At 42.7% G+C, this 14,715-nt stretch overlaps 1 protein-coding gene across 2 annotated transcripts in view; it reads right to left on the bottom strand.

The window, feature by feature from the left end:
- The window catches only part of ENAH (ENAH actin regulator), a 132,254-nt gene that overhangs the window by 40,657 nt on the left and 76,882 nt on the right, over positions 1–14,715 (bottom strand). For both annotated transcript variants that reach the window (XM_073628320.1, XM_073628321.1), the window contains exon 3: positions 11,229–11,406. In XM_073628320.1, coding sequence (XP_073484421.1) covers positions 11,229–11,406 — 178 coding nt within the window. The remainder of the gene's footprint in view (positions 1–11,228; positions 11,407–14,715) is intronic.

The raw sequence follows: 14,715 nt of genomic DNA, 5'->3' as shown, positions 1-14,715 counted from the left end.
TATATATCTTATATGGGTTAAAAGAATCCTCCCTTATATTTTTCTGATTAACATGGTGTCAGGAGTTTAAATGAGTAGGAGGAAGAGCATTAGCACATGGGATTGTGGACACAAGTAAGGCAAGAAACGAGTTTGGCTATAGTATCTAAATTTATGGTGGTGGTTTCATACAAGGAGGAAAGTCTGCTTTAAAAAGTCAAATCTGCATTTATGTTGCTAGTCCATTAGTATAAGGCCCCTTTCACACTGGAGCGGTTTTCAGGCGGTATTGCGCTAAAAATACCGCCTGAAAACCGCCCCTAAACAGCCTCCGCTGTTTGTTCAGTGTGAAAGCCCGAGGGCTTTCACACTGAAGCGGTGCGCTCGCAGGACGGTAAAAAAAGTCCTGCGAGCCGCTTCTTTGGAGCGGGGAAGGAGCGGTGTATTCACCGCTCCTAAACCGCTCCTGCCCATTGAAATCAATGGGACAGCGCGGCCGAATACCGCTACAAGAACGACGGTACAGCAGCGCTAAAAATAGCGATGTTGTACCGCCGACGCCCCCACCGCCCCAGTGTGAAAGGGGCCTAAATATCCAGACATAAGGGAAGACAACAAAGTATCAGTAAGAAGACAGGTTTGATCAATGCAGCATTCATAAGTTAGGTATTTTGTCTATAAGATGATATCAAACAAACATACTAGCTACAATATGAATGAGATGATCCGCCAATCATAAGGAGAACCAGGTAGACTAAATTACTATCCAGCCCATGCTGTTAGGCTGATAAAGGGGAATGTTGTCAAAACACATTCTGACAAAAGTACCCAGGTACAGGTGATGTGCATTATTATGGTGGGCAGTTTTTTTTTTATAAATTTGGCGGCACAGTGGTGTAGTGGGTAGCACTCTCACCTAGCAGGAAAAGGGGTCGCTGGTTCGAATCTCAACCATGACACTACCTGCCTGGAGTTTGCATGTTCTCTCTGTGCCTGCGTGGATTTCCTCTGGGTACTCCGGTTTCCTCCCACACTCCAAAGACATGCTGCTAGGTTAATTGGCTTCTGTCCAAAAATTGGCCCTAGTATATGAATGTGAGATGGGGGCCTTGGGTTGTGGGCTCCTTGAGGGTAGGGACCGATGTAAGTGTGATGTATGTGTGGAGTGTTGCGTAAATTGATGGTGCTATATGGGTACCTTAAATAAATAATATAATTTATGAGCATCTTAATGAGACACAATGGATAGGGACAATTGTAGCCACTCACTCAGGTTGAACTGGATGGACTGGTGTCTTTATTCACCCTTACTAACTATGTAACTATAAAGGAAGGAGGGGAATATTTAAGGGAGTTTTAAAACCGAGCTCTCAGGTGCTGCCATCTCGGCTAAGGGAAACTGTGGCTTCACAGCCGGTTCCCTACTGCGCATGCACGAAATGCGCTGTGCTTTGTGAATGGTCCAGCGGCAAGGGAAGGAGGAGGGGGCAAAACAAGTGGAGCTTTCCCTTTTCAGTGGAGCTCTGCTTAAATGCTCAACATCCATCTCTATAGTACATTAACCTCCCTGGCGGTATGATTATTTCGGATTTTAGGTGCTGAAAGCGGTACACTTATTTTGCATGGAAATTTGGCATTTCTTAACAAAAACACACTTAGATCCGTCCACCAGAGCATTGTGCATTACAGGCCATCCCTCTGACCTGAGACCCCCATCCAGCACTCTGCAGCATTACAAGCCTCCTCAGACCACTGTCCAGAGCACTCTGCAGCATTTCAGGCCTTCTCAGACCATCCAGAGTGGCTAAATCTGTATCCGTGAGTTTGTTCAAACCTTAAATACCATAATCAATTTTTTTTTTACTCCAGGAATATATAATGAGTTTGAAATCTCTATATAAATGCTTAAATAATGCATTACAATTTAACTAAACACATTAGATTTTCGTTGACTAAAATGTACTGGTGATTTTAGTCGACTAAAATACGATGACTAAAATGGGATTAAAACTAAAGACTATGACTAAAACAACTGCAGATGATTAAAACTAAAATGGCATTTTAGTCAAAAGACTAACTTGAAAACTTGAACTAAATGAAAATCCAATGCCAAAATTAACACTGCTCCCATCAAGCCAAACTGTGCTGCCACTGTGTGACGCAATTGTAAATTTAAAAAATAGAAAGGGTATGGGGGAGCCAAAACTTCAGTTGTAGGGCAGCTAGAAACGACTCAAACAGAGTGAGAAAACAAGAGAGGTTCCTTTAAAAGAACACGATGGGAGGAAGCAAAGCCATGAGGCATACTTGATGCTCCTTCCTGGCCTGGCTATAATATCGGTGGCCACAAGAGGTGATTTCCAGGCACCTATGCCTGTATGTCTACTACACAAGTTTTAATTCTGTAAGTACATTTGGTATGCCAAATAATCATCACCTATGACGAAACGTGTCTAGTGGAGCTAGGACAAGCATACGTCATCTTGCATACTGGCCAGTTTATACAACGGGATCCTGGTCCCATTATTTGACTACAATTACTTTGGCGCAAAGCGATTTTAAATAAAGTTTATCAGGTGATTTTTCACTATTAGTCTCTAATATGTACTGATTTTACCACTATTGGAGGGTCTTCCCGTCCGTTAATTTTCCATATGTAATACATGCCTTATTGAGAGGATCGTGGATGGCTCCCTTTGTGATTATATTGATTTTCCTGGCTGGCTTTTGTCCTTTATCCAGTTGCTGACCGACCTATAGCAGATACTGCTACAGGGTGACTGTGCTGTGCAGAATTACGTATATATACACGTGATTCTGCACGTCCAGGTGGGGAAGTTGGGTGGGCATGCGCGCGCCACGCATCTTGTGCTGCGATTTGTCACAGCAGAAACCGATCCGAGGGTGCCAACCACTGAACGTCCGCGGCACCCGCCGATCATCTGGAAAACACATGGAAGGAGCTCTGTCAAGCAAGGCAGAGCTCCAGCATTACACTTATGTTACTAAATCACAATAAGGCAGAATTACTAAACTGTGCAACAAGCTATCAGCTATCCAGAAGTCAAAAACTAAGGTCTGCCATACACTAGTCATTTTCTTTCGCTCAACCCCATCCACATCGAATGTGTGAATCCCTTCCGCTGAACTATTGTTTTCTGACAGCGGGGAGATTTTCCTGCCATCAGTGTACACTCATCAGCACCGCCAGCTATAGCTGGCAGCACCGATCGAAGAAATTTTTTTTAACAAGCTAGTCGCACACAAGTAAATTGATAGACTGACTTGTGTGCAATCAGCCTGCCCATACATGGATCGAAAATTCCATCTTTGATCGATGTTTGGCCAGAGTAACTATTGTTCACTTTGAAAACAATCAGATGAAGTAACTGAAAGTATAAACATGAATTTGCTTTAGTAAACCAGCCATATTCTATTATTCAAACAGAGAGACCCTGTTTGGTAGTGAGGCAAGAAGATCAGCAAAGCACAACCACGCACTATGCAACACTACTAAGCAGGAGACAATGCCGGCATGTGTAATGAACAACGATGGCTGCCCTGTACATATTGCAACATCTATCCAATGCCCCTAAAAGTGTGCATATGGCTAAGTAATAATCCTCAGTTGGTATTAAGGTGCCTGATGTGCACAAAGGAGAGAGTCTCCACACCATCACCACTCTGCACCGTTGGTACAAGACAGGACAGATCCATGTAATCAGACTGTGTACAGAAAATTGTAACCTTGCCAGCTGCAAGCTGCTGCAGAAATTTCAATTCACCGGACCAGACAATAGGCTCAAATTGCAAAGCTACGACACTAGAATAAGATAATTGTACTTATGCTTAAGAAAAGTGACAAGCATTTTCAATGAGATTAGAAAAAAAAAAAAAAAATCAATCAATCTCCTGTCTTCCATAATGCTGTGTGCCCCAGTGTATATGCCTTATTAAATAAATACCATTCTATATCTTATTTTATAGCACCGCTCATGTGACTGGCCGCCTCTCAATCTGACAGCTACAGTGGAAGGGGGGCGAGAACTCCCCCCGCTGAAGTCAGCCAGGAGGACGGGAGGAGAGAGGTGGCCGGTCTCGTGAGCACCGAGCAGCGCTCTAAAATATAGTACAGAACAACATTTTTTTTTTTTTAATAAAGCACATACACTGGGGCACAAAGCATTATGGAAGACAGCAGGGGATTTCCTGAAAATTACAGTTATTTCAGCAGGAGGGGAGGGGCAGACACTGGTACGATCTGACAGGCGGGGGGGACAGGGGGAGAACAGAGAGACGAGCTGTGGATGACAGAGGCACGTAAACTGACCATAGTGTCAGGGCTCAGCAGCCATGATAAACCGTGGTCAGTTTACAGGGGGGAGGGCAGAACCAGGCAGGATCAGCCAGGTATTTCAGGTGATAAAAAGGGCCAAATGACACAGAACAAGCACTGTGCTGTTATTCATGCTTTAAAGGAACAGGATTTTTTTTTTTAGTGTAACAAACACTAAGTCTTTTCAGACGTCAGTTATTGAGTTTTGGTAAGCAGATGTTCTCTGTAGAATCATTTCCTGATCTTAGCTGGACAGGAACTCAACCTGGTCTTCAGCTGCTTTAGCAGAAGGTCCATTGTGCTGTGTGTTCACAGAGGTCATTGCCTATTCCAACATAAAGAACCACCACCTGAAGCTGGTGGTTCATCATTGGATACAAGCACAACCTCCCACTCTGGAAGAATGGATAACTGATATCAATAACACCCATCATCTTAAGAAATCAATATATGTTCATAAGGGTTGTCCTAATAAGTACAAAAAAATATGGGATCCCTGGCGGGAAAAAGCAGACATGTGTTTGTAAGATCATGCAAGTTTGGGCTTACATTGTATTGGGGGTGTGCATTTGCTCTGATAAAAAAATATTACAAATGTATTTATCCAATTCCATTATAAACCTTCCGAAAGATGGGGAGAAAACATTCCATTTTGTTATATTTTACTTTATTTTTTCTATTAAGCAGGGAACAAATGCTTGATTGTGCTAGCTTTAACTGTAAGTATATATGCTATTCTTAGTGTCACCAGGGGGTATCGAAGTCTGTTTAGTTTGTATACATTCATGTATACTATTTTACACTTTCCAGTATTTTTGACTGTAAATCTGTGCAAGTCATTAATAAAACAAAAACTAAAAAAAAAAAAAAAAAAAAAAAAAGCTAAACGAAAAATAAAAATAAAAAATAAAATCCGAGGTTACACTTTAAATCCTGTTTCTTCAAGTCTACCTCAAAATACATAAAACTGCACCCCCCCCCCCCCCCCCGTATGTTTTCTATACAAATGGCAACAGTTACGATATTACTATATAATAAGATAATTTTATCTTCTTCATTTTTAACCAACTACCAAGAAATATTTTTGTTTAGCAGTTGTAATTAAAGAACTAGATAACACAACAGCAGTCAGTCCTGCAAATAGCCACTAGAGGGCAGTATGAGACTAGGAAATGGCCCTTTTAGGTTTGTTTCACAAAACTGGATGCAATTATGAACCTACTACTGTTGGGTGTTTCTCCCTCTTTCATCTCGTCCTTAAATCCCCTCACTGCATAAGCTGGAGAACACCATCTACTTCTGTAATGATTCTCAGAGTTTAAATTTCACATGCCAAGTGAGATTTTACACTGCTGTTGCAGAGCTCATTCAATTTGGTTTGTGAAAATTATTTACATCTTTATGGACTGTCAGAAGAGCATGCAGAACTTTATACAGCAGACACATCCACTGCTGCCACAAAAGCTTACAATTCAATGACCATCACAGATTTACATTTAAAAAGTGACACCAGGGCCAAAATTAAAAAATGACATATGATCCAGTCTGTCCGAAACATTAAAGGCATTCCTTTTTTAAATAAACAAATCATACTTCCTGCTCTGTGCAATAGAATTGCACAGAGCGGCCCAGATCTTCCTCATCAGGTCCCCCCCGGAGATGCTCCTGGCTCCTCCTCTTTAGTCGGTGCCCCAAACAACAAGCCGTTTGCTGTGGGGGCACTGGTGCGTGCTCGCTCCCAAGTCCTGCTCTACATGTCCATAAGACACAGAGCCGCAGCTTTGCCTCGCCCCATGCTCTCTCCTCATTGGCTCACTGGCTGTAATTGATAGTAGCAGGAGCCAATAGCTCCCACTGTTTTCTTAGCCAATGAGGAATGAGAGACCTGGGAGAAGCTCAGCTCTCATGCACATCACACAACCTTGAGCCTTTCAAATCACTTAAACACTAGTTTTTCTGAGTTCCCCCTGTAATATTACCTGGTGACCTGGCAAGTAATGTTTTTTTTTTTTTTCCAACTTCCTTTACCAGACCAAGTTGTTCAGCAAAGGGTTGAGACAAACCATTTACTGTTGACAGGGGTGCTTACAAAAGATCAGCTTTTATTCTTTTAAGTAAAACTATTGTCTCAAAAAGAAAAGAAAAAAATTTACTCTAAGTATCAGCTAAAGCTGGGCTTTAAATTGTTAGTCCACCCAAAAACTACCCTCTCCACCGATTGACAATGCTGCTGTCCAAGGGTGGCTGTGTTTCTCCGAAAATACAATGGACAAGTGAATGTAGCAACCCTAAGCAGGTGAAAATAAAATAAGCCTGAAAAAGGAAAACGAATGCAGCCACTACATCCGATGAAAGAAAGATACAATAGAAGTCATTTTTGTTTTAGTTACAGTACGCTTTAAAGCGGAGGTCCGCCAAAGAAAAAAAAAAAAGCCAGCAGCTACACATACTGCAGCTGCTGGCTTTTAACAATGGGACACTTACCTGTCCTGGAGTCCAACGATGTCAACACCGCAGCTGATGTTTCCATCAACTGTCAGCTGCTGCCGCCGCCATTGCGGCTAAGGGAACCCAGCAGTGTAGCCTTACGGCTTCACGCCGGGAACCCTACTACCCATGCATGAGGCCCCGCTCATCTCTCCTACTGGCCCGGCGACAGGGAGAGGAGGAGGGAGCCCTGCGGTGACGTCATGGGCTGTGGTGCGGACTTTCAGAAGTGAGAACAGGATACCTGTCAAGGACAGGTATCCCACAAATAGAGCTTTCTTTTGGTGGAATTTGATCACCTCTGAGGTTTTTATTTTTTGCGCTATAAACAAAATAAGAAAAAAAAAAAAAAAATGTCTTCATCAGTTTAGGCCAATATGTATTCTACATATTTTTGGTTAAAAAAAATAAATCGCAATAAGCGTATATTGATTGGTTTGCGCAAAAGTTATAGTGTTTACAAAATATTGGATATATTGATGGCATTTTTTTTTTTTTTTTTACACTAGTAAATGGCGGTGATTAGTGATTTTTAATCGGGACTGCAACATTGCAGCAGACAGATCGGCCACTTAGAGTGATCAGAGCTAAAAAATAGCCACTGATTACAGTATAAAAGGTCACTGGCAGGGAAGGGGTTAACACTAGGGAGTAATCGAGGGGTTAAGTGTTGCCTAGGGAGGGGTTTCTAATTGTAGGGGGATTGGACTGACTGGGAGTAGAGAGAGATTGCTGTTCCTAATCACTGGGAACAGCAGATCTCTCTCTACTTCCCTGACAGAATGGGGATCTGTCTGTTTACAGACAGATCCCTGTTCTGGCTCTGGGGAGTGATCGCGGGTCACCGGCGGACATTGCGGCCATGCGCATCGGCTCTGGGCGTGCCCCCTATAGCTCTTGAAGCGGCCGACATACACCTACAGCAATCCGCGCAGTGGCGCCAACCTGCCGCAGTATAATGATGGCGGCTGGTCGGCAAGCAGTTAAATTCGATTTTTTTTTTTTTTTTTTTTATTTAAATCAGATTTTTTTTATTTTTATCAAATGTATTTTAATAAAATGCTTTTGAAGTAAAAATCTATCTAAAGATAGTTTTCTATTTAAGATGCATTAATAATTGAGTTTATTCAGCAGGAAATGGAGCTTAGTTATGTAGCATGAGGCTGTTTTCTGCAATATTTACATTTTTGGTAAACTCATTCAGGCTGGGTTCACACTGCCGTGCAGAGGAGATTGCAGCAGGGGTCCAGTATCGCTCTGTTCACCGTTTCAGGTCCAATTTCGGTGCAAATTTTTGGCTGAATTCAGAACCGTAACGGACCTGAAGATGCAGAGGACATGTGCAATTCGATGCGCAGCCGTCCTGGAGCTGTGTGAACCGGATCCATTGAGAGCCGATCAGTCTCCTGACATGCGAATTGGATGCAAGGAAAACCGCAATCCAAGCTCTGCACACTGAGATAACATGCACTGGCAATGTTATTTCAATTAAATTAAAGAATTTGAGTAGTTCTCCAACTACGTGCAATTAACCAAAAATCAGTTCTGATATTGCTTTTTTTTATTAACCTGACGGCTTATTATTCTAAATAGAATCTTTAATATTTGCAAACAAAATGAAGGTCTCCTAACTACCAGCAAGAATGAGTTCTTACATTTAAAGAGCACCTGTCATTTCAGATCCATCATGGCAGCGCCTGTTAGCGGGCATCCACTCACCTGCTGCCACCACGTCCCTCACCTTGTAGTGTCACTTCCGCATCACCAGCCGTCCCATTAAAGTGAATGGGACCGTCGGTGAGTCAACAGCGGGTCAGAGGAGGAGCCACTGTGGGACAGTGATTACAGTTGCTCTTTAAAAATTGATTTAAAAATCAGGTTGATCAAGCCTTTTTACTAGTAATTTAAATCACGATTTAAAATGACTTGATTTAAATTAAATCCACCCTGCAAGAAGGCCATTCAACCATGTATTCAGAGGTCCAGTTATAGACTGCTCACTACACAGGGGGAAAAAAACACGTATAACCCATCCAAGCCAAACCAGTCCTAAGAAGCTCCTTTCAAATTGTGGCCAACTGACATGTTGCAGCAGGTTCTGGGACACACAAAGCGTGCAAGTTTAGAAACTGGTATCCCTACTAAATAAGAGCAGGACAGGCCGTGTATAAAATTGTTATACAACCACTAGGGCCTGGGACAGGTACTCTTTAAAAGCGTGTTTGATTGCTGGAAACAGGCATGGATGGAGGGAACAAAGAGCCTGTTGGCTCCGGTCCACGGCCCATCTCCATTCAAGCGTGCATTTGGGAGAAGGCAGAGGCCTTGTAAATATGCATTCCTCTGGCATAGGGCCTCGGAGCTTCCAGCTCTCCCTTGGTGCTGGCAATCCCGCAGCAGAATACACAAGGCTGCAACAGAGAAGGAATCACAGCTACAGCAGGCAGACCTGCGTGTTTAATGTGGCTTTCTAAGCCAAAGCTAGCCACAGGCATATGATTGTGGTTTAACGGGCAGGCACAAACTCTTTGCCAAACACTTTGTAAGAAACTATTGTACTAAGTATTCCTAAATCAGGATATCATCCCCTTTCTCCACCCAACTCTGCCATCCTCTGTGTAACCCTTACCTGTTTCCAGCTTTAGTTCCTTGCAGTAGCTAGACAGCTGAATGCATTTTCTTTAAATTTATGAGCAAGGGGTCTCTCATGCACCCACAAACCAGACAATCCTCGATGGTATGGCTAAAGCTTGGCCATGGAGTTGATCTTTAAACCTAGAAACAACTTGCCACTTGTCAACACTGACAAAACAAGCTGACTTTCAGCCTTCCTATCAGGCTTGCAGAGTTGTACAAACTTCTCTCCTGTACTGAAAGTACTTACTCTGATTTCACCGCACACTGTAAACTTCTCGGTGTGCATTAGAACCTGCATCAAATCAGAGTCCACGTTATATCCTTGCTGAAGGACATCATTAACCAGCTCTTTCCTCTGCAGCCTTGCCTTCCCTGTCCCACTGCTTTAATTTAATATTGAATTCCAGTTCTTTCATTAATGAAGGCTCAGCATCACATGTAGGGGTTACTTAGGGCGGTCTGCATACAAATGAAGTCTGCCTAGAACACCCACTTCTCCAGACTGACAGCCACCCGTCACACCTCTCCCAAGAGCTAGCCCACTGCTTGCACCAGAGATGGGGGCTCTTAAAAGGAGTACTGAGCAGGGTGCTGTGAGGTTTTCAGGAGACCATGCATCGGACCCTGCCTTACCCTCCCACCAGCCATGATTTGCCTGCATTGTATGGAGAGGTCCACTGATGACTTCAAGTCTAATATAGAAAGGTTTAATTATGTTGATTCCTTATTAATTTTTTATTTTTTTTCTACCCTCTTTCCCTCTTGCGTCTGTGTCCTCCCCTTTTCCCTCCCTTGACCCCATTCCCCTCCTTTCCCTTCTCCCTTCCACTTTCTCCTCTTCTCTCTCCCTTTCCAAACTCCCCCCACTTACCTACTGTCGCCACATCTCCCCATCTTCACCTAATCCCTTTCCCCTAGCCCTTGCTCCTCTTTCTCCCCCTTTGCCTCTTCACTTCCTCACTCTCATACGATTCCCCACCATTTCCCTCCCTCTCCCCGCACTTTCACCACAGTCACATTCCTCCACCCACAGCTCCTTCAAGTGCATAGTCCACCCATTTCAACTGTTTCACCCCATCTGTTTCTACCAGTCCATTGATTTGTATGTCCCCCCTAGTTGTTGCGGGGGACCCTTTGGTGACGTCCTGTGTCTGCCAGGGTTATAGGTAAGCACTCTGCTCTTCCCCCATATATACTTTGTTATTGACACTATTGTATGAAATGTTGTTACTTTGGTCAATTGTATTGTTATCGATCATTTGTCAAATTACAGATATCCTCCTGACGAAGCAGCATTAGACTGCTAAACTAGAGATGTAATCCGTTTCCAACTAGCCTACTGTGATCTTCCCCGTTTGGGGACCATTATTTTGGTGATACACAAGGTTTGTTACTAAGCTTTTAATCTGTATTTGGTTATTTGCCACGTTTTATTAATTATGTATTAATAAATCTTTATATATTTTTCTATATATTTGTTCATACATTTGAATTTATTTTTGTTTAATTTGTAACGATAGTCCAATTGCCCTTGTCCTCTAAGGTAGGCTTGGTTGGGGACCAAGCCACCGATCCCCATATATCATGCTGATGAGGTTGGGGGCATAAACAAAGGACAAAGTATATAGAGATTAAACTTCAGCCTCAAAGGAACAAAGGCAGTGTTTTTTATTTACCCAAGTCTAAAATTTGCTTTATTTTATGAAGCTGCAGAACAGCTTATACTTCCCATTAAAGCCTACTTTAGATTTTATCGACTAAGAGAACACAAGCAGAGTTTCACACTCACCAGAATCCAGGGAGTTCAGCACCTCCAGGGCATGCATCATGGCACTTGCAAAAACATTGGCATCTTCTTTGCTCCCGAAATTGAGCCCATAAACTTGTCGTGCATCTCGCCACTGGTGGAAGGTCTGAGTGGCCTGGTTGTACTTCAGCCCCTTAGGAATGGCACAGTTGATCACCACCTTTGGCAAAGAACACATAAAACAATGTCAGTGAGAATTCCTTACATGTCAAAGATGTTTTCTTAAAGCAGAAGTTCACCCTAAAAGCGAAGTTCCAATTTAACAACTCCTTCCCCCTACTCTCCCACTTTGAGTTTTTTTTTTTTTTTTTGGGGGGGAGTGGGTACCTAGTTTTAGTAGGTACCTGCTCCCACTTCTGCTTTGACTGCCTAGGCAATCGCTAGCAGAAGTTCTGCCAGCCACTCCCTACCCGCAACCTTCTGGGACACATCACAGGAAGTTCAGGGACCATCCATACAGTGCAGCGTGGCTCACATGTGCGCAGCGGGGAGCCAGCTGAGAAGCTGCAAGGAGTCACAAGCCGGCTCCCCTTGATAAACATGCTGGTGCTGGGGATCTGAAGACCAGAGAAAAACAGGCCCAGGCGAGGACAGTGCTAGATCCCTGGACAGGTGAGTTTTTTTTTTTTTTTTAAAGTCAGCAGTTACAGTATTTGCAGCTGTTCACTATTTTTTTATTTCTTTTGTTAAGACTGAAGATAGTCTTTAAGGAAAACCTGTATGCAAAAATGTTCTGTACTTGTGGATGCTACGAGAAGTCAGGAGTGTTCTGTAAAACTTTCTGTAGTAAGCTGACAATACAGTACGCCTCTGATGAACTGGATATCCAAGCAGCATGGTCACTTCTGCCCGATTCTACTTTGCTCGACTTCTTCGTTTCTATAACATAAAGGAAGGGGTTCTACAGTTGAACTGGGCTAGGCTAGAAACCACTTTGGATTTTCAGTGCGTTAGTGGCCATGTTGTCAGCTCACTACAGGAAGTTAGGAACTCACTGGATTTCCAGCAGGTCAAAAAAACAAACGTCACTATTAGCAGGTTTTTTAAAAAGAAAAAAAAACTTGGGAAATGTATATCTATTGCAGAGATGTAATGAACTTTTTTTTAATGCAATGACGTAGGCTTTAAAGAAGGCCTGCACACAAACATTAATTAGAGCCAGGTAAAAGCCTATGCCACTTACTTCATTCCCCCTACCATGGGTGCTCAACTTGTGGCCCTCCAGCTGTGGCGGAACTACAAGTCCCCTCATGCCTCTGCCTTTGGGAATCATGCTTGTAACTGTCAGCAGGTTGCAATGCCTCATTACTTGTTTTGCAACAGCTGGAGGGCCACAGGTTGAGCACCCATGCCCTACCCTCTCTCTTCATCCCTGAGCAGATCTAACCTTGCATGCTTATAGTGCATCATACAGAGATCAGAAACAGATGGATTGTTTCCATTGCATTTGATTATTCTCTAAAGTCTACAAATGACCTTCGTTCCTAAGCAAACTGCACTGCTGAATTTGTGAGGCAGTCAAGCAACTAGGCCACATGTAATCCGCTCAACGGCCTGCAAAAAACAAATGCAGATATAGATTTCCATATCCCTTCATTCAAAAAGTAGATCCTGGATTTCAGTTAGAGACCCCTTTGACACAAGATTCTAAAAATCACAATTAAAGCCCAGCCAAAATGGTTTCGTTTTTGGATTTACTAGAAAATAAAACCCCTGTCAGACCATTAATGCTGCCACTTGGGTAGATTTCCCCTCACTTCCTGGTAAGATTTGTCAGGATAGAAAGTGTAGGGAAATCCAGATGCTTAAAATAGTCACCAATAAAAGGAAATGACAGTTGCTAAAAGAGGAAGAACACCTTTAATTCAGGGAGATTCGTTCCCCTGTTGCATCACTAGGACAGGAAGTTAGATGAAATCCCCCACAAAATGGGGACAAAGTCCCAAAAAAAAAATATTATATTTGATACAGTTGGTAAACTTCCCCCCCACAAAAAAAAACTTCAACTTTTGTGGGGGCAGGGAGACAGTCCTCATCTCTGTGTAAACTTTGACAGATAGAGTTTACACTGCGCTTTTTCTACTCACTTCCAGCAGTGGAGTGGGAGCAAAAGAAAAGGCAAATAAAAGCAGTTGCTGAACAATTTACATTTCTGTCATCCAGCCTGGTGACATGACTTTTCTCTACTGCAGGTAAACAATTCAGCTTTGGTCACCTCCCTGCCCCCAGCCTGTGATTGGACAGGAAATAGCAGCTCACTGATGAGCTCATCTCTCTGCTCTCTCCTCCTGCCAGTATGTGTATTCAAAGCATTCCACTTGCCCCTAATGGCTGCCCATCCCTCTAAAAGTCTAAAATGCAGGGGTATCTGATATCATGACATAAAAAAAAAAAGAAAAGAAAAAAAACAAATGTTAACTTGACTGAATGTTTTAGCATTTTTTTTTTACATCTGCCTGGAGTTCAGCTTTAATAAGATGGTTTAAATATAAGCCTTCTAACGTGACCATTATTCAGCAGAATTCCCTAAACATTAACAAAACGTTCTCCCGAGTCACCAAGAAAAACATCACTAATGAACATTTCAGAAGTTTACAGTACACACCAGTCAAAACCAAAAATATAAGCTTTGAAAATGAATTCAAGGAGCATGGCCTACAGAAAGGGTAAAAAAAAAAAAAAAAGTATTCGATCCCCTGATTTTGTACATGTGCCCACTGACAAAAATGATCAGTCTATAATTTTAATGGTAGGTTTATTTTAACAGTGAGAGACAGAACAACAAAAAATATCCAGACACATTACAAAAAAGTTATAAATTGATTTGCATTCTAATGAGTGAAATAAGTATTTGACCCCTTCACAAAACATGACTTAGTATTTGGTGGCAAAACCCTTGTTGGCAATCACAGAAGGCAGACATTTCTTGTAGTTGGCCACCAGGTTTGCACACAGCTCAGGAGGGATTTTGTCCCACTCCTCTGCAGATCTTCTCCAAGTCATTAAGGTTTTGAGGCTGACGTTTGGTAACTCGAACCTTCAGCTCCCTCCACATATTTTCTATGGGATTAAGGTATGGAGACTGGCTAGGCCACTCCAGGACCTTAATGTGCTTCTTGTTGCCTTGGACGTGTGTTTTGGGTCATTATTATGCTGGAATACCCATCCATGACCAATTTTCAAAGCCCAGGCTGAGGGAAGGTGGTTCTCACCCAAGATTTGATGGTGAATGGCCCCATTAATCTTCCCTTTGATGCGGTGAAGTTGTCCTGTCCCCTTAGCAGAAAAACACCACCAAAGCATAATGTTTCCACCTCCATGTTTGACGGTGGGGATGGTGTTCTTGGGGTCATAGGCAGCAATCCTCCTTCTCCAAATACGGTGAGTTGAGGCCAAACAGCTCAATTTTGGTTTCATCTGACCACAACACTTTCACCCAGTTCTCCTCTGAATCATTCAGATGTTCATT

Source organism: Aquarana catesbeiana, linkage group LG04 (assembly GCF_042186555.1).
Source record: "Aquarana catesbeiana isolate 2022-GZ linkage group LG04, ASM4218655v1, whole genome shotgun sequence".
NCBI classification, from domain to species: Eukaryota; Metazoa; Chordata; class Amphibia; order Anura; family Ranidae; genus Aquarana; species Aquarana catesbeiana.
Note: the sequence above shows the minus strand (reverse complement) of the source record. Positions and strands in the feature narration are given on the sequence as shown.